General features: G+C 41.6%; 1 protein-coding gene across 1 annotated transcript; it reads right to left on the bottom strand.

The window, feature by feature from the left end:
* Window positions 1–389: 389 nt before the first annotated feature.
* On the bottom strand, window positions 390–16,691 carry LOC130657175 (protein ZNRD2-like). The gene is made up of 5 exons (XM_057460140.1): window positions 16,682–16,691; window positions 1,809–1,849; window positions 1,491–1,627; window positions 1,017–1,119; window positions 390–807 (listed from the first exon to the last, which is right to left on the bottom strand). The coding sequence occupies exons 2-5, from the start codon at window positions 1,813–1,815 to the stop codon at window positions 551–553; spliced, it is 504 nt and encodes a 167-aa protein (XP_057316123.1). The 5' UTR covers window positions 1,816–1,849; window positions 16,682–16,691; the 3' UTR covers window positions 390–550.
* Between the last annotated feature and the right edge of the window lie 3,593 nt (window positions 16,692–20,284).

The following is a 20,284-nucleotide window of genomic DNA, read 5'->3' as shown; positions in this document are numbered from 1 at the left end:
AGTGTCAGAAAAACATTTTGAGGCTAGTTTGGCACCAACACTGACAAAAAATGAATTAAATGTGTTGGAAATTTATTTTGGGTGAGAAGTTTCTGTACCATTGTTTAATTCGCATCAAAATTTAGATAGAAATTTCTATTAGAAACTAAAAGATAGAAAGAGATACGTATTTACATCACACGATTACAATATCTAAAAGATGATAAGAACACTAGAAATTTTAGGTGTGCTGGCACTTTTAAAAAATTAAAATCGCATTTGAACTTTTCCAACCCCTTAAAATATTCAGTGATTCTCATAATAATGATCTATGGGAAGAATCCGAATATTCCTGAATGACTTTCTTTCTTTCTTTCTGTCTTTCTTTCTTTTTTAATTTGGAAAAATTATTGGGGGTGGGGGTGGTTACGGCACTGCGACTATAATTCTTTTTGTGTTTTGAAATTGGAGAATTACAACAAAAGATTAAACTGAGTTCTCTTATATTGTATATTTACAAAAGATTTAACACATTCTCTTAGCACATCATCTTTGTTCCATCAGCGTCAATTTAATTCGTGTTGCTCTTCATAAGAAAAGTTAAAGTTTCATAACACGTTTTCATGTGCATCACCAGTTGTGTTCTGTGTTCTAGACTTAATTCTGGTCTTGATAAACTATCATTTGTCCATTGTATTTGTTGTTGTATAGTCTTAATAGACGTCTCCATCATCTGAGAATCAACTCCAACCATACTTACTTCCGTGCCTCGACCGTTTAAGTTATTTTCTTCCGTGCCTTGGTCATTTAAATTATTTTGTCTTTGGTCTATAGGAAAAATATAAATGCATAAAAACTGAAATCTTGGCCTTAAGTTAATAATAATGTTCGCTTGTATTCTGTTATTTTTGCGTGAACCTGCAGTTTTACCCCACATCATTTAGTTGCAAATATTTTTCCAAAAGAATCTTCAATTCAACATATATTGGTTAAACTATTTACTAAAAAAACTCTCACTAAAAAACAATTTTACTAACTGGTCATTTGTCGTGTTGTGTGTACTTGGGTGACATCAGGCACATCCACTTCTACACAACCTATACAATAATCTTCACCTTGCCTATCTTTCAACAATATTGTCTAAACATAAAAATCATCGTTCTTTAAGCTTCAACAAAAGACTGGCCGTTTTGTCCCATTTGATCTTCAAAACACAAAAAATTAATTAAAAATAACTTAAAATGATTGGTGCTTCTCCTATTGCTACTTTTAAGCTATGTACTTACAAAAACACTATCAGTAAAATAAAATACTCGTAACTTTGCTTAAATTTATGGTCTAAAAGAAGGCTAAAGATAAAAAATTGGTTATTTTCCTTTAAAATTCCATAATTAAAATTGTGGAATTCAACCCATACATTTTGCTCACTTGGAATGATTTATACACACTAGATCTTCAGAAGTTTGTCGTTCGTCAATAATCACACAATAAAAAATATGAAAAATACACACCTGACATTTGTTGCATGTGGTACCCAACATTTTGTAACCTCTCAGCAAATAATCACCCATGATCTTACTGATCTTGTTATTTCTTTCCCGCTGCAGCTTTAATCTTATTTGTTCCTCTTCCGGCAATGGGTTAAAGCCTAAATTAAATCAAATATAGAGTAAAGAACATGGATATTTTATTCAAACATGCATGTCCGAAGAATGGCCATTTTTACAAAGACTTTTAACATACTTTATGGTAAATCATATAAGACAATACAAACACAAGACAATACAATACAGCACAACACAAACAATACAACACAAATTTTGGCATACCTTCCATTTTGTATTAAACAGTGGCGTGTTTTATTAATTCTATAAATAAAAATAAATCCATCAGAATTTCAAAGAATGCATGACAGCATAGTTTAATGGTAGCCAAGTGGTAGTGTAAAAGGTCATTGGTTCAAACCCTGTATTTGTCATCCCAGGGACTATCAGTGTGAATTCATCCTCTTTACTTTGCATGAGAATATAATGACAGCATTCACCACAAAAAAAAGCTGTTGTAAATGGAATTATAGACCACAGCACTTATGCAATGGCTTGAGAGTTCAAAAAAATGCACAAGCCTCAGCAGAGTCCTGCATTACTTTTAAAATCAACTCGCAGATGGACCAGGAAAAGGAGTGCGCAAGAACATCTATATACAATCTATCTTTTCCAATCAAACACACGTGAAGCTACACCTTGGGCGTGCATCACCTTAATCTTAAATTAAAAACATGCACATTGGCAGAAACTTCACAAAGAAAATATTTGTAGCACACTCTAGAACCGCCTTTGTGGTTCCTCCTGGAAACAACTGGCAGGGTCTATCCCTGAAATTTTTGAGGTTAAAAAAACACAAAATATAAATCACTATCGCTCTATAGCCGCCATTTTTATTTTAAAATTATAACGCGGTGCGAAAGACTTAAAAAATAAGTATCGGGCGCCAAAAAAGATCCTATAGCAATATCATTCCCAGCGCTTTTTGTTTGAAAGTTTGTGGCATTCTTGTCTCTAGAGTTCTTTAAGATTAAAGTTTATCTTAAAGAGCTCTAAGGGCGAAAATGAGTTTGTGCCACAACATATCGATCCTATCCAGGAAGAAAAAAGAAAAGCACTCTCTGGGGACAAGATTGGGAAATCTTAGCTGTACTTAGATGGATTTTCCTGAATTCAACCAGTAATTTTGACCAGAATTGTCTTGTTCTCCCAGCTGGGTTCTAACCTTTTTTACTATTGCTGAGGAGAAAACCGCGGCAAAGAAACTTGTTAGTCGTCAAACTTTTGGCATCAAACATGAAACCCTGCGTATGAGGATGAAATTTATTTTAACATCCGTTCTCGCAATCATCAGATATGGATAATAAAAGCAATTTGCAACTTTAAATTTTAAAAGCTAATTATTATTTTTTGCAAAAAAAGGATTTAGTCAAACACGGGTGCGTATTCAAAGGGATAAGGTATTAGAAAAAAACAAATAGCACTTTCAGTATCGCAATCTCGTCCCCAGGGCTTCTTTTTCCCTTTCTGATATGCGTGCTGGCGCGCCAGCCACATATCAGAAGGAGAAAAAGAAGCCCTGGGAACGAGATTGTCAGTATCGATAACTTTATTTATCCTTGGTTTTTATCAAAAATATCATCAACCTCGATCCCAGGGCTTGTAACGTTTTTTCTATAAAAAATCGCTACAGGCCAGGGATCGAGATTGAAATATCATAAATTAAAGAGGGATTGAACATTGAATCCAACATCCTGCAGCTTTCATCATTCCGGCGCTGTTTAGCAGTTTGGTGCAAAACTTTATTAAAACCAATTAGCATTAAAGAAGAAGCAAACAATTTTTCGTTATTTTGTGCAGCCACAAAATAACGGATCTGCTCTCTAAAATTAACTCTGGTATCATAAATTTTTAATTAGTAGCTGTGTTCGCGGCTGTTCACCCCTCCTTCAAGTTGGCGTGTGAGTTAAAATTGCGCATTGTAAATCTCTTTCATACTCAGCTGCTTCTGGATAATCATTGGTTCTACCACGTATAGATTCTAAACCCCAAATTTTATCAATATTTATATCAACCTTTAGACTTCGCTCACAACAAACACCCTGGGTACTTAGTCCACCATTACCTATCCGTAACTGAAACAGTGAAGTGAGTTTCAAAACGAGCATCTCCTCTAGATAGTTACAACTCTATACAAGACTAAAAGCTTAAGACCTAGCTGTCAATATTCCCATGTTTTTTCTGCTACTGAGTAGAATGAATAAAAACGATAAATGAAAGCATATAACTTTAGCGAAGGAAACAAGAGCTTTAAGATCAAATGGTTGGTTTTGCTGATGAAATAACAGTAATGGAAAATGAACAGCTATTGGTATATTGGATATAATCCACAACCTAAAAACACATGGTTGATAGTGAAAAACAGTATTACAACGGATTGATAAAGAAAAAAGAGAAAAAACATCTAGGAAGGAGCAGTGATCGGCAGTCAAGAATACAAAGCTAAATATTGTAAGCTCTACAAAGCAGTTAACCAACTGCTTTGAAGAACTTTAAATGCTGGAAAGAACCACATTAATACCACCACAAGGCGTATATTGCGTTTTAATAGTGGATTTCACCGTTGATTTTCGTATTTTATTAAAATAATACCTGGTATAGACATAAATTTGCAATTTCCCGCTGTAAGAGGGGATTCGTCATTCTCCGACATAAAAGATAGATGATTTGACTTACCAAAGCGCGCGATGATCGAAATAAAAGGCGAACAGATACAATATCGCAGTGCAAGCACTAGTCAGTAGGCGTGAATTAACATCTGGCGTTTACTACGACGAGAGATAGGGAAATGTATTTTCTAGCACAGTCGCGTGGGCGTACATCAGTTATTTCACCGCACCATCCAAGACTTAGTCCCTACTAATCCAGCACCATCCGATACCATCCCATATTAATCTACATAAGACCTAGTATTCACCACAGATGACGTCATTAAAAAGTAGAATAAGAGGTCCAATATTTTCTAACACAATTCCCTAAAAATCAACGCGCACATCTCAGGGGAATTTCCCTAATGATATTCATCAAAAATCAACGCATGCGCAGTAAAGTTTTGAGCAAGATGAAATCCTCCGACAATGTAAAAATTCTATATAATAAAGAGAATGAACACACATACTGTCAAACAATTACGTGATATTGCAAAAGGTCGTAGATTAACAGGGTATTATAGGATACGTAAAGCTGAATTAATTGCCTTATTGGACGTACCGCAGAGGCCAACCAGACGGTCCGAAGAAGGAAAGCCGGTAAGACCTGTAACCATACTACCAATGCCGGAGGCCATGGATATTTTTGAGACCCAAGAGATGTCAAAAAATCCATCGATCGTGAAATCCAAGATGCAGGAATGGTACAACTGGCTGGTTGATACCGTACCAAATCCTATAAGGCTATTATTAACCCGAAAAACGATGATGAGGAGTGTTTCAAATAAGCCATTATAGCATCACTCCATCATGGGGAGATAGAGAAGAACCCAAATAGAATTTCCAAGATGAAACCCTATGTAAGCAAATATAATTGGGAAGGTATAGAGTTTCCTACAAGCACCAAAAGCATAAGTAATTTGAGGCGAATAACCCTGACATTGCGGTAAACGTCCTCTATATAGATGGAAAGAGTATCAACATCCTACGTCGATCAATATATAACAGGCATGCCAAGGTGGTGACCCTGCTGCTTATCACCAATGATAAAAAGAGACATTACGTAGCCGTCAAAAGTCTCTCGAGTCTTCTGGGTAGTGATACCTCAAAAATACTGCAAAAATGCACTTCTGCCTAAACTGCCTACAGGCTTTTCCAACAACCGAATCGAAGGATAAGCATTATAGGTACTGCATCGATCATGGGGCAGTCAAGATTACAATGGCAACAGAGGCTGAAAAATGGTTATATTATAGGGATGGGCAGCAACAATTCAAGGTACCCTTTGCTATCTATGCAAATTTCGAGAGTCTATTAATACCTGGGGAAGACATACCACAGAGGCCACCCAGAAGGGCTGGAAAACGAAAACCGGTAAGGCCCGTAACCATACTACCAACGCCGGAGGTAATGGATATTTTCGAGAAACAGGAAATGTCTAAAAATCGCCCGATTGATGCTGTCCTCAAACCTATAAAGGAGGGGGTCAAGGGGACCTATGCAGCATTCAAACGCACGGTTATGGGAATCTATTGCAGGGAAACCAACACAAGACTCACAAAGCATACAACACCTCCCATACATACTCCCCAGACCCCTAACGGTATACTGGGGCAAGGACAGTGTAACCCGCTTTGTCAACCATCTGGGGGATGAGGTGAAACGTCTCTATAATACATACCCACAGCAGGACATGAAGCCTCTAGCAGAGATCCTAAAAAGGGATCACAACGAGGTATCGAAATGCCATATCTGTATGAAGCCGTTCGATGACAACAAGAATAACCGTAAGGTGAGGGACCATTGCCACTATACAGGGTTATATAGAGGTGCGGCGCATAACATCTGTAATCTTAAATACAGGATACCTAACCACATTCCTGTCATTTTCCATAATTTAAGTGGGTATGACGCCCATCTCTTCATAAGGTAACTGGGTTAGAATGACACCCAAGACATTGGCTGCATCGCCGAGAACACGGAGAAATATACAAGTTTCAACGTGAAAACCAAGGTACCTCTTGGAAGTATGGGATATGGTGATGGCGAGAAGTACAAGACAAATTGGCAAGCAACCTCATTGGAACAAACGCCGTAGGTATGAAATGTAAGCAATGTGCAGATACGTGCCTAGAATTCCAGAGCATAGATGTCGAAAACATGGCAACGTTTTGGTGTAAAAATTTAGACTCGAGTACCACAAAGCAGCTTAATCGAGACCGGGTAAAGGCAAACGTACCATCCATGGTTAAATTAATCGACAAGGATGATGTCTCCAGGCTGATGCTGAGAAAGGGTGTGTACCCTATGAGTACATGGATGGATGGCAACGATTTGAGGAGCTGGAACTACCCCAAAAAGGCCTTCTATAGCAAGCTCAATATGAAGGATATCAGCGACAAGGATTATACCTATGCAAAAGAGGTATGGTATGTCATTACCCCGAAGGATGATAACGTCACCATGGGAGACTACCATGATATCTACCTGACCATAGACGTCCTGCTATTGGCCGACGTCTTCGAGACATTTCAGGGCCTCTGCCTGGAAAACTACAGCCTTGATCCTGCCCATTTCTACTCTGCACCCGGCCTGACATGAAAAGCAGCCCTGGAATTTACAGGAATAAGGTTAGAGCTTCTCACCGAATCCGACATGTTGCTGATGTTCAAGAAGGGCATAAGAGGAGGTATAACCCAGGCAGTACACCGATATGCCAAAGCAAACAATAGGTACATGGGAGATCAGTATAACCCTAATGAAAAGTCCTCCTACCTCCAATATCTGGATGCAAACAATCTATACGGCTGGGCGATGCGTCAAGACCTACCAACAGATGGCTTTAAATGGGTATCGAATGTTGAGGCATTCACCGAAAGGCGGGTCAGAAAGCTCGTTGAAGGGAACAAGCATGGGTACATATTAGGGGTTGAAAAAGACTACCCAAGGGAGCTGCACGATAAACATAATGAGTTACCGTTCCTACCCGAACGCAAGATGGTGCATAAGGTTGAGAAACTGGTCCCGAATCTGAATGATAAACGTCGATATGTGGTACATATCAGAGCACTTTGTGAGGCTATAAAACATGGCCTTGAGCTCAAAAAAGTACACAGAGTCATCCGGTTTAAGCAGAAGGCATGGTTGAAAGGGTACATCGATCACAACACAAGGTTGAGAACGGCTGCCAAAAACGAGTTCGAGAAGGACTTTTATAAACTCATGAATTTAAGTGTATTTGGCAAGACGATGGAGAATATCTGGAACCACAGCAACATCCAGCTGGTCACCAATGGGGACAAATATATGAAGCTTGTAATGAAGCCAAATTTTAAGGGTGGTAGCAGGTTTAGCAAAAACCTGGTAGGTGTTGAAATGGGCAAGACCGAGGACAAGATGAATAAGCCCGTATATATAGGCCAAGCTATATTGGATATGTCAAAAATATGGAATGTATGAATTCCATTATAACTACATGCAGCCTAAGTACGGTAGCAAGCTGCGGATCTGCTACATGGATACGGACAGCTTTGTGTACCGTATACGAACCCACGACTTTTATGAGGATATTGCAAACGATGTTGAGGCACGCTTCGATACAAGTGCCTATGATCTCAATGATGGAAGGTCTCTCCCTATAGGGAAAAACAAGAAGCTGGTAGGCTTGATGAAGGACGAATTGGGTGGTAAAATCATGACTGAATTCATCACCCTGAGGGCCAAGCTATATGCTTATATGGCCTTACAAAAGAGGGCGGTGACAGGAAAGCGAAGGGTGTGAAGCAATGTGAGGGTGTTGACATCTACAAAAGACAAGTGCTTATTCAAAACAAGGGCCATAAGGTATACGCGCAAGAAGTGAACAAGCTAGCACTCAACAGGGCAGACGATAAACGTACCGTACAATCCGATCAAATTACGACGCTTGACCGAGGCCATTACCGCTAGCGTCCACAGGGGAATAAAATGGAGGCATGTCTGTATATAGCCATACTCATGCCTTATGCCCTGATTGCCTACATACTCTTCAGATATCAACATATAATAAAAGGAATGTCCGACAATGCACAAGTATTCAACAATGCCTCTGCAGAATATGAAAATATTAAGAAGCCCATCGATAAACGTCAAATTTTAAAGGAGGCTTTACGCAAAGGCAAAGGGCACTTCTGCCAAAGTCATTCATGTCATTCGACAAGATACATACAGAGTACGTACAACGGGAACTCCAAGAAAAAGGAGAGAAAACGGCAAAAGCCTTTTCCACCCATGTTAGCAGCCTATATGCTAGCATAATCAGTAACTTCGTGGATATCGACAGTGTTCAGGAGGTAAGGAAGGATATCGAAGACGATCCTATTATAAGGGACTCTATGACAGACCTTGGGATCCTCGTATACTGCAATATTGGGATGTGTTTAGCCCCGCTGCTTGTAGCAGGTCATATGGGGAAAAAAGAAAGAGAACGTGGTGAAGGAGGCGGATACGACGGAGGAGACGGTTCTATAAATAAAAATGAGTGAAGAAGAACAAAAACAAGAGGAGAGGATTGTAACAACAAAACCATCGAAAAATGAGGGTCGTGTGGCAGCCGGCAAGAGACTTGCCGAATGGAACCGAAAAAACAAGGCTAACTTACAGAAGAACGTGGGCGAAAAACATTCACAGGATGATAAGGAACCTGCGGCAGGTTCTAGCAAGTTGATGGGCAGTGTCCACATCTATAGAGTTGGAGCGATAGCTGTGATTGCTTTAGGAGTAGGTGTTTGGTATATGTTTGGCAGAGGTAAAAATTGGGAACCCAATAAGCCGGCGGCTAATCCGGAGCCCCGGCATGCAATAAATTTTAAAAAAAATGATGCTTAATAAATGACAAGTAAGCATGATGACAGCAATATGGGGACGAAGGAAACGATGGTTCTTGACTCTTTATGGGAGTCTGTCAGGCTTGTCTCGTACACTATCCTGATCGCTATGGGAGCAAAGAAAGCTTCGGGGGTTTCAAGACCCGGGGCTAAGATGGACCTGGTGGATGGTCTTAAACTAGCCGGTTATATGACGGCAGCGATCCTGTTCGACGATTATGCAATTAAGCAAGGGTGGTAAAAAAAAACACTGATACCTCCAAAATAGACCGCCTGGTGAAATTTTTATTTGTCATAAACACAAATAAAAATAATGGAAGAGGAGGCCAAGCAGTGTTAAAAATGTTTAAAAACCCTCCCATTGAACCAGTTCAAGGCTAAGGGTAAAGGGCAGCTGACAAAAACCTGTATTCCCTGCCTTGATCTTAGTAGGGTATCAAAAGGCAATACCAAACGCCACATTTACATGCAGCCATTGTACGAACTAATGATTCTCCTACAGGATCATATCAATGCCCAGTTTAATGAGGGGTATACCTGGGAGAATTATGAGAGACATGTTGATAATAAAGTACGATTCAGGTACGGCGAAACGTTTAATTTGCCGACACTTGCCGACGTCACTAATGCATTACGACGGGCACAGTATGCCATAGTAAATGGAGATCAAATGTTGTAGGATCTGTAAGCAAATATTACCGCTTAATAGGTTTAAAATAAGGAGCAATTCCCGAACCAAGGCCCGTATAGGTTGCCTGGCTAAGACCAAGGAAAGGCAGGCTGTAGCAAATAGAGATATCGAAGATGTTGAACACGAGTTGGATCCCATTGCTATTGATAAGAAAATTAGGGTGTTCAACAGGATGAAAACTATCTGATTTTATATGATCTCTTTACATACAACATTATACCCCGGTATATCGAACTTATTGGGGATAGCCCGGAGAAGGCAAGGCTCATTGAAAGGTATCGCAATGCACTGCAATGCCTGCAAGGAAAATTAACATATACTCCACCACCCCTCGAATACAAGGCTCGAAGGACTAAGCTCTGCCATGCCTGTCGGGGATTATTGGAAAACAATCATGGGGGTGTATTGATATGTTCGTGCTGTGGTGCCCTGTACCCCAAGGTTTACGACAGGAGGTGGAGCAAACATTAGTAAATGGATGTCGTAAGAGATCCACATACGGCAATCTTCACCGGCCTGACGTCTTGTGGCAAGACACAACGTGTTTTTAATCTCCTCGAAAATGAATACGAGGGGTGTTCCTTGTATTCATTTTCGGGCAAAGTATCACAATATCGTGATACTTTGCCCTACCCTACGATGGAATAAGACATACCTAGAGAGAGCCTCATTATGAAAAGACGAATATGTATTCCTGATAGATCCAGGAAATGAGCTGTTTGAATGGGTAGCAAAATTGTCGTCGTTACTAGCGGGCGAGGACACCTTGTTTGTAGTCGATGATTGTATAGCGAACGAGGATTTCGACAAGCGGAGACAGTCCCTGCTTGAGCTTGCTATTTCAGGATGGCATCGCAAACACAGTCTTTGGCTACTAACGCAGTCATATAACGCCTTGCCCAAGAAATTGCGAAGACAGAAAAAATCCCTGTTTTTATGGTACCCACATGAACGCAACGACATGAGACTAATCGATGAAGAGACGAACCTAATAACAGACTGGGATGATGTTAAGGTTGAATTGAAGAGGTCCAAGCACGCGTGTCTATACATAAGGCTTAAACATCCTAGAACGTGGAAAATTTTGGATTGAGCACAGCGAAAACCTCTGGCTTACGTTGATATATTAGAAAGATGTCAACGCAAGTTATGTTCAACGCAGGAGCGGGAACAACCAAGATCAGCCTATGTTTAAACGCGCCAACTTGGGACGGTTTCTGGGTATTGAAAAAGTTAAAAAATATGACAATACCTTTGGCATCCATATCAACCAGGTCAGAAATAGTGGGGTCCAATGGGGGCATCTCCCATGGGCCCCCAATCAGGTATGCGGGGAGGAGGGAAAAATGGACATAATGTCTTTGTCACACTCGAGGGCGCCCTGGAAATTGTGCGTGGATCAAAAAAGCCAAAAGCTGTTGGGGTCATTAAATGGTTGGCCAGGGCAGGTGCCCAAAAACTACAAGATGTAATTAAGGAGCAGCGTCAAGCCCTGGAAGATAGGGATGGGGCCCTTGCCTTATTAAATGATGAAATTGAAGACAGAGATAGTCAAATCGTGATGTTGGGAAATGAAATTGTGGAGCTACGGCAACATGCTGTGCCTCACCTTGAAGATCCCGGAAAGGATAATAGCATGGTCATCATCCGGAAGTGTAATGGCGATCCCTTTCAATACCTTGCCTTCTGTAGTCAACAGGCTTTGTAGCACAGAAGATTCGGAATAAACTCGTTGATTACCACAAGGGCGAGGTCGTGGTACTGGCAGAGACCCCGAATGCTATAGTCCATTACAACTGGCTCCGGGAACGTGGATGTACTGAAGTAAACCTGGAAAGGGTTAGAAATTTTAGGCTTGGTGAGAATTACACCCATGAAAGACTCCTGGAACTTGCGGAATAGGCACGATTTTTACTACCCTTGCAGGTAGTAAAAAATATATGCAAAAGTGGGTGTGGTGCCACATCACCCCTTGGTGAAGCTAGATCCTATTACCACTCTTTAACATATTCTGGGGACACTTCAACATAATATGGTGCAACCTATACATATCTTTACTCCAGAAGGCATCAGTGGCTCGTCTCTTTTGATCTCCATGCTCTAGAGGTAGAGACCATCCTCAGGTGGAGGCTTTTCCCCGGGATATTCCTCGCCTTTTGCGAACGATACCTCATCCAGCTTGATAGCCTTGTTAGGTTTCATGTTTATCATAGAAGTCTTGGTATTATTAAGGCTTTTGACGGTGGTATACAGATGTTTGACCCGGGTGGTACTACTCTCATCGGATGCTAACTCCTGGGCATCTTGAGGCTTAAATAGTCTCTCTGCAAGGACCTTGTTGTAGCATTCCACAAAGGCCGTGAACGTATGGTGGTACTTCGTAGTGGCCCGGTTGATCTCAACACTCTTATCCTCCAGTAGTTTCATTACATTTGACTTAAACTGGCTACCATTATCACATTGGAAGATTTTAGGATAATGTAGGGATCCCGCTTTATAGATATCTTTGATCATGTCGGCGACCTCGCCAGCTTTCTTGGTTCTTAGGGGCCTCGCTACCTTATAACGTGAAGTCACTTCATCCCGTCAGAATGTATTTGTACGTGTTTCCATACAACCTATCGTGAGGCATATACAGCGGATCAAACTGATGCATTTCATTGGGTGTCGTAATAGTGAAATACAGGTAATCGATCTTTTTAGGGCCTTTGATATGCCTGAGAAATAAGAGTTGCCTACTAAACCAATGAGTGACTAGCTTTTTGAAGAGGCCGCTCTCCTTTGCGAGTAATTTGACGGCTTTCCGTCCGACCCACAAATTGTTTGGGATATAGTAGATATTGCCAAGCTTTTTTGTTTCCTCCTCTGTAATAATATGCGATGCTTTTGACATGTCTTTTTTTTATACGTGTTAAAAAACGCACGTTGTTACAGATACTTGTAAGCTACAAAGCCCAGCAGGGACAATGAACCATCAACAAAGGCCAATTCCCCATCTTGTTGGGTTTTTGAAGGGGTGTAGAAGTCCTTCAATTATGGGTTTTTTTTTGTCTGAGGAAATATAAAATTGATACATATCATTGTCCAGCTCCCTCAAACTTTTTCCCGCCCTAAGTTGCTTCTCTCTTTCTGTCGCAAACCAGTCGAGCTTGGCCTGCCGGTCCCGTATCCAATGGGCCTGTGCCGTATTGAGCTTTTCAACGGCCTCGTCGTGCCGTTTAATTTCGGCTGCCCCATGCCCTGAGAGCTTGCTGAATAAATAATTTAAACCGCTGAATGCAAGGGCGTTTATGGCCGCCCCAGCCACTATCACAGCTATTGTGGCCATGTCGCTCTTTATTTCAGTACTCCACACGATCTAGCCTACCATCCAAAATATTCATTTGCTCGTCTTTGAGGAAGTACACATAACACTTAAAATCACCGGTTCCATGAGCTTTCTTTGTAATATGCAAGGTGATGCTATCACTTAGACGTTGCAGGGGCCTTCCACTACCATGCAAAATATTGTCAGGGGATGCCCTGAAGTCGATGAACAACGCGTACCGTTCGTTAAAAAATTGGCCAATCGTGACGTTCGAGTCGTGGCTTCCAAAGAGGTTCACGACTTGTTCCAGATGATCCTTGGGTAACATTGCGTGAGAGTAGAGTTCTTGGGCTCCCCCTCGACAGTGACGCTAATCTTTTTGATTTTGGGGTTATAAAACGTTTCGTTAACACCGGCATATGGCTTTACTTTTCCAGGGTTTATGAATAATACCAGGACACCTTTGAACGATTTTGATGGAGAGTCGATCTGGAGGTTGTAACTGGTATCTGCCGTCTTCATGGTGACCACCTTCATTCTCAAAATTCGTTCATAGGGCAAAGCGAGTCTTGCATATCTTGACATCATAGCACCTGCCAAGCCTTCATGGGTGATCTTGTTAAACTCCAATCTGATATTGGTGATCTTGTACGAAGCATCAGCCGGCTTGGTTGCCGTGCTGCCCGAGGCTGCCGTCCCTCCATCTTTGATGACGTCGGCGTAAGGTGCGATATTTACGATGAATTGGAGGCGGTCATAGAGTCCCGCCGGGTAGAATGGAAGATCAGTTCAAACATTTGGCCTAGGGGTATGCAAAAGGTGTTCCCATAGGCTGCCACGATTGCTTTTTCTTCATCGGTCCCCACATGATCACTAGCATTTACCTGTAAGGCCCTAATGGTCCTGTCGTTGGGATTAATACCATGCAGGATGAGATTCTTGTCTCTATCAAACTTGGGTAGCCTGAGATCCTGATATACGGCTAAAATGTTGTAATCACTAATGCTTTGCACCTCCTTGCCGTTTAGGGTAATGCGTAGGCTTTTCACCAGACTTTTCCCTATGTTCGACACGAAGGTTCTTGTTGTATTGGTCCCCGTCAGCGTCAGATCAAATAGGAGCTTGAGACTACCAGGAAATATAAAATCATTTTGTGGCATATTGGGTATGTCAATGTACAGATCCTCGTTCTGATTTATGGTTGATGGCGTATGCGAGATTTTAACCCTCTGTCTCTACCTTTCATACCCAGAAGTTACTTGGACTAGTATGGTTTCAAACGCATTCATATCTATTATAGGAGGAAAAATGTTGTAAATAAAGATGGCTGATAATCCAGTATTCACACCGGAAGAGGATATTGGTAAGCATGATGAGGACGATAAGGGTGACAAAGGGGATACCCAACAATCGACGCAACTCCCTGGGACGCAGCAACTTCCATCAACATCGGGGCAACAACGACATACCATGACGGGTATTGATACGGGCAGGGAGTTGGAAGTTTAGAGAGTCAATCAATTATATGACCAAATTAGAAAGGACCCAAGGATGGAATTGGTGGAGGTCCATGTAATCCCCTATGAAGATTTTCTTGTGGAGGGAAAACGTCTTTTTATAAAGATATTACCAAAAAAATGTATAAGGTTAGAGGTGGTGGCTTACGAAGCCTCGGGTCTTTTATAGAACCCATACGTGACTTTGGTTTTAGAACCAACAAGATGGAGGTGGTCTGGAAGCTTGCAATGGAGGTTAATACTATTGTTAATGAGGGTGAGGAGGACTCTGGTGAGATAATTCAGATGAAAACGATTAGTAATATCAGGAGAATTATGCATGATGTTGAAACCCTTACGGAGGAAACGCCAATCTCCGATGCGGGAACCCTTACGGAGGAAACCTCATTCTCCGGTAAATTCACCGAACGTGAATTACCAAAGGAATATTAAAAACCTGGAAAATAAAATAGCCTCGTATAATGTAAATATTAAAAATTCGGAGGATAGTATTAAAAGGATCAAGAATCAGGTAGATGCCGATGATGAGATCCACGAAGGTGCGAAGGAAGCCATTGAAAAGTTTGAGAGGGTATTAAAAAGATGAATGTTTTGCAGGAGAAAGTGAAGGAGCTTAACCGTGATATTTAAAGCCAACTGAGACACATCAAAGACACGCTGTTGAAAATCTCTGGGGATCATAAAACTCTGCTGGACAAGCTCAAAATACTCTTCAAGGAGCAGGGCCTTGCCATTGCAAGTGTGGTCTCTGCTTCCACCATCGTACTCTCTGTTACAGGGTAAAGCGCCGGGGGTGCTTGAGAGGCTTGGAAATTTTCTTAAATATTTGGCGGGTAAAGCAGGGGCTGCATTGCCCGCAGTCATCGGTACGGTGGTCTCGTTCCTTCTGAGGGTGGTGTCAACTATCGTTACATATGCAGCCAAGCATCTGTATATGGAAGCCGCTGCCGCTGTTGGGTTTGTCGTACTATATTTTAAATAAGCCCTATTTTTTTTGCAACCAAATATAGGCCAGGATAATCCCGACTCCTGTTATAATTAGGGTCTTGGTATCCTCGTGTTGGTTTGGTTGGAGTTGTTCGGGTATGGGAGACGATGTTGCGGGCCTGGGAGGTATAGATGGTATGGGCTGTATGGTATGATCAGGAGTATGTATAGGAGGTGTAATAGGTGTTATATGTTTGGGTGGTATGGTATGCCTGGGGGGATGTAGTATGCTTTGTGGGCGTAGGTGGTAAAGTATGTATAAGAGGTGCGGCATGTTGCACAATAGGCATATTATTCAGGTCAAGTTTTATGCCGATGATTGCGTTAGCAGGGGCTATGAGGATGTTGTTGTTATATCCCAAAATCCTCCCTATACGCAGATTCATATCGGAGGGCAATATGTACACGTGGTGCATTACGGCAAAGTTTCCATAGGCTGGAGTCCTGGCATATTGCAGTACTTTTTGGAACTCGTTAATGTCATGATTTTCCTGACGTTGGACCATAGCCTCAAATTTTTGGACCAGAATTTGCCTTGCCGTGTAGTTGTCAGCATTGGAGCCAATTAGGGATGCTTTGGCGCCTGCTTGTGATCCCAGTAACAAGACCACGTAAACCCTGATGCTCTCACTCAGCTTGATCAGACCCTCCGATGTTAGACCTTGACTTTTCGGCATGATAAATTTTGCCCGGTCCCAATCAACCTGGGGCCACCATCTACCATTCGTCAATGACGACATGACGGCCTTGAATTTATACAAGACATTAGGATCTGCACCGTACTCATGACATACCTGCGCATAGGTGGAGTAGGGATTTTTATACTGAGAAAACCCATCGTCAAAAGGCATGGGGACTTTCATCCTTCCCAGAATAGTCGCATATGATAGTAAACGTTAGATTTAAAGCTGTTTATGAGGGATACCGAACCCGTCATGTGCTTGGCACATATGCCTAGGGCTGTTGTTGCACAGTGTGTGGCGAAGTTCACCTGAATATTCCATTAATCCAACGCTTGCCCTTTCCAATTCACATTAACAGGGTCACCAAGGTAGGTTGTTGGGACCTTGATGGCATACTTGGTAAACTCAGGACCACTGAAATATGGGACTTAGTCGATACATACAGATCCTGATGCTCCAGATTGGTTACACCAAGTGGCCATATTACTTTTGTACTTTGCAGAATGGTTGTATTGGTATATATTTATTCCCCTTCTTGTTAGAAGAAAGGAGATGAAACAACTGTACATCACTGATATCGAAAAGCCTACTATATTCGAAGACTACCTTGGACAGGACACTCAAATAGCTCTAAAATCTATATCTATTAGACCTGGGCTGAATTTATATAGCAATACAGAGTTTACCATGCATAAGGTGGGGCCTGACCAGAGAGTGACTCGGATCGAGATCATCAGCGGTTTATACAGGATAGAAGATATTGCAACTATTGTGAATAACCAGGCAGAGGACAAGATCAGGCTTTTCGTATTGAAAAGTGGCTACTGCAGGCTCTGTATCAGCGAGGGGTACTCAGTGGTGATGAATCGACAATTACAAGAGCTTCTAGGCCTACCCTACGAGCCTAGTAAGAAATATTATATGAAGGGCGACTATGATGGGTACTATAAGACCGACATTTACCATAGGCTGAGACTCGTTTGTCCCCAGCTGGATGAGGATGATTGTCTACTGGATGGGAAGAAATCAAAAATTCTTGCTTTGCTTTCCACCAAAGAGTTAAACGCCTGGGGAGATATGCTGACCTGGACCTTCGACAGTCCTGTATACCTCCCACTGAAGGGTTCAACCGATCGTCTGGAGTTCATGTTAACAGACGTATATCACCAGGAGAAAAACGTGAGGTCTCACAATGTGCATTTTGGGGGTTCCCCTGGCTTGTGCCATGGCGGGACTCGCGATTGCCGCCGGAATAGGGCAAGCCGGTCTTCCGAACGCTTCAAGACGTCTACGTGTTAAATCCAAAAAACATGGGGGTATAAGGCTGCTTGCGGAGGCGAAACTAAACTCGATTGTAGATCTGATCAGCAAGGCAATGGAAAATGGTATAATCAGCGACCACGAGTATAGCCTGATTAGCCGTTAAAAGGAAAAATACATGTTGCTTAAGGAACAAAAGCGGCAGAGGTTTAACAGGATTGCAAATGCTATCAACGAACAGGAGAGAGCCCAGTTGGTTGCCAAGGGTAGAGAGGAGGGGAAAGACGAAATTTAAAAAAACTTTAATCTGTGCAATATGCAAGCACTATGTAGAGTCCCCACCCGAATATAAGCCTTAATTTTGTATACATTTTATAGGTCATTCGGAGCCTATAAAATATATGTTTTTTTAATCCTCACTTAGTAACCACTCCTCTTAAAAGTCTTTATACCGACATTCTGTGATGTGTGTCTGGGGGTAGTGGTTTTTACCTTGTACGTATACAGACGAAAAGGCTAGAATAGCGCTGGCTTGGCAGGGCTCATCGTAGGGTACTGGCATACCGTAAAATTTAGTTGTGATTGTATCCTTGTTATATTTGAGTTTGGCATTCACATAACGGTCCTTTTTCACGGGCTCCGTCGTTAATTGCTCGGAAATCAACCCTTCAATCTTGGACTAGATTTGGCGATACTTCTCAACCCAATCAGGGTACTCTTCGAAATCGAAACTCATTGCCGGTAGCCCATTTGCGTTGTACCGGGTGACTCCATGCGGGGACCAGATTTTAGGTGTCTTTACCCTGAGGGCTACCACAAGGTCTCGTGTTTGATATCCTACTATATACCGTTGATCCTTAGCCCCGTTAGCAGGAATGGGATCTAACATCGTCAGGTAGTCCACATTGATATCGTTGATGTCTGTGAAGGTAGCAGCAAATGAGTAGAATAATTTAGGTTTGACAAGCTCATTCTCAAATCGTAGCATCTTGTTTATTCTATATTTCGAACGACTGCAGAGATTTACATGTCATTGTACATGCACAGCCACCCCCATTGTACGTGATATGCTCATTATAACAGTACCAGCATAGCATTTTACCGCTTACAACAAACCTACGTCCGCAGGTACATTTGTAATATGCATCGAGTACCCTTTCACAGTCGTTACAATGCTCATTCATTTTTTAGGACATCAAGACGATCCTCCAAATCTTTAGTTCTTCGTTCATTAGACCCCTCCTTCTCTGATTCTTGTATGCATGCTAGGATTACAAGTGGTAGGGATAGACCGATGTCGGTAAGGAATGTCATGAAAATCATACTTTTCAAACTTTATTGACAGTTGATACACATTTTATTATTAACTTTCAATTGAGGCCAGGAATTCTTTTTGTGTCAAATCGCCCCCATGTTTTTTGAGGCGTCTCCAATCTGGAGCAGGCCTTCCTTTATAACACCTTTTCAACAACCACAACGATATTTCATACACGCTGTCATACGCACCTTCCGCTCTTCCACATAAACCAGGCTGCATGCATTACTACAAAAGTAGCCCTCGTATATATATGTTCGCCCATATGAGCAGCCACGTTTTGCATCACATAAAAAAATCCAGATTTTGTTGAACTTACCTGTGGAGGGTTGTATATCATGGGGCATCTGACGATGTCGCATAGTTCTACAGGGCACTAGTAACAGAGTACCATTTTATACAGTTTTTTAACAAGGTCCGAAGCTACATATTGGACATCTGTACCCGCCGGGTACAGATCCCTTAATGAACCAGGGGATCCTTTTCAACGGCCCTGTTGCACATGTCTTGCGTCTTGATATGATCCGACACATCCAAAAGCATGGATGGATACTCCCCAACAGCCTTATACCCCATGTCTTGGGTCTTGAACTGGTCCGGCACATCATTCAATAGGTCGGGATCTTTTTCAACAGCCTTGTTGCACATGTCCTGCGTTTTATATTGATCCAGTAGATGCTCTAGCATGAAGGGTTCCTCCTCAACTGCCTTGTTGCACATGTCCTGCGTTTTAAATTGTTTGGGGACATATTCGAGTATATAGGGATTATTTTCAACGGCCTTGATCCAATTTTCATGGTTTACGATATCGTCTTCCTCCAATAAGCTAAATAATTCAGCTTTACGTAGCCTATAATACCCCGTTAATACGACCTTTTGCAATATCACGTAATTATTTGACAGTATGTGTGTTCATTCTCTTTATTACATAGAATTTTTACATTGTCGGAGGATTTCATCTTGCTCAAAATTAACATATTTCCCCCAAGGGAATTTTCCCTGTCTTTACTGCGCATGCGTTGATTTTTGATGAATATCATTAGGGAAATTCCCCTGAGATGTCCGCGTTGATTTTTAGGGAATTGTGTTAGAAAATATTGGACCTCTTATTCTACTTTTTGATGACGTCATCTGTGGTAAATACTAGGTCTTTTATAGATTAATATGGGATGGTATCGGATGGTGCTTGATTAATAGGCACTAGGTCTTGGATGGTGCGGTGACGTCACTGATGTACGCGCACGCGACTGTACTAGAACGCACTCAAAAAGTGATTTAGAATTTTAAATCCCGAAGATTTCCTCCTATATATATATGTAAAAACCTAAAAGCCCCGGAATGAGGTCGTTACCCTCCTAAGATTGATACTGCAATTTCGTCCACGGATCAGGGGACGAGATTGATTGATACTGCTACTTACTAACAAAT

This window comes from Hydractinia symbiolongicarpus, chromosome 9 (genome assembly GCF_029227915.1).
Source record: "Hydractinia symbiolongicarpus strain clone_291-10 chromosome 9, HSymV2.1, whole genome shotgun sequence".
Classification (NCBI taxonomy): domain Eukaryota; kingdom Metazoa; phylum Cnidaria; class Hydrozoa; order Anthoathecata; family Hydractiniidae; genus Hydractinia; species Hydractinia symbiolongicarpus.
Note: the sequence above shows the minus strand (reverse complement) of the source record. Positions and strands in the feature narration are given on the sequence as shown.

Bases quoted from the DNA above. Each gene is read 5' to 3' on its own strand.
- LOC130657175 (XM_057460140.1), bottom strand. The intron at 1,120-1,490 runs GTGTGTATTTTT...TTTTATGTTTAG, and splicing joins CCACATGCAACAAATGTCAG to ACAATATTGTTGAAAGATAG. The intron at 808-1,016 runs GTTAGTAAAATT...TTTTTCCTATAG, and splicing joins CACAACACGACAAATGACCA to ACCAAAGACAAAATAATTTA.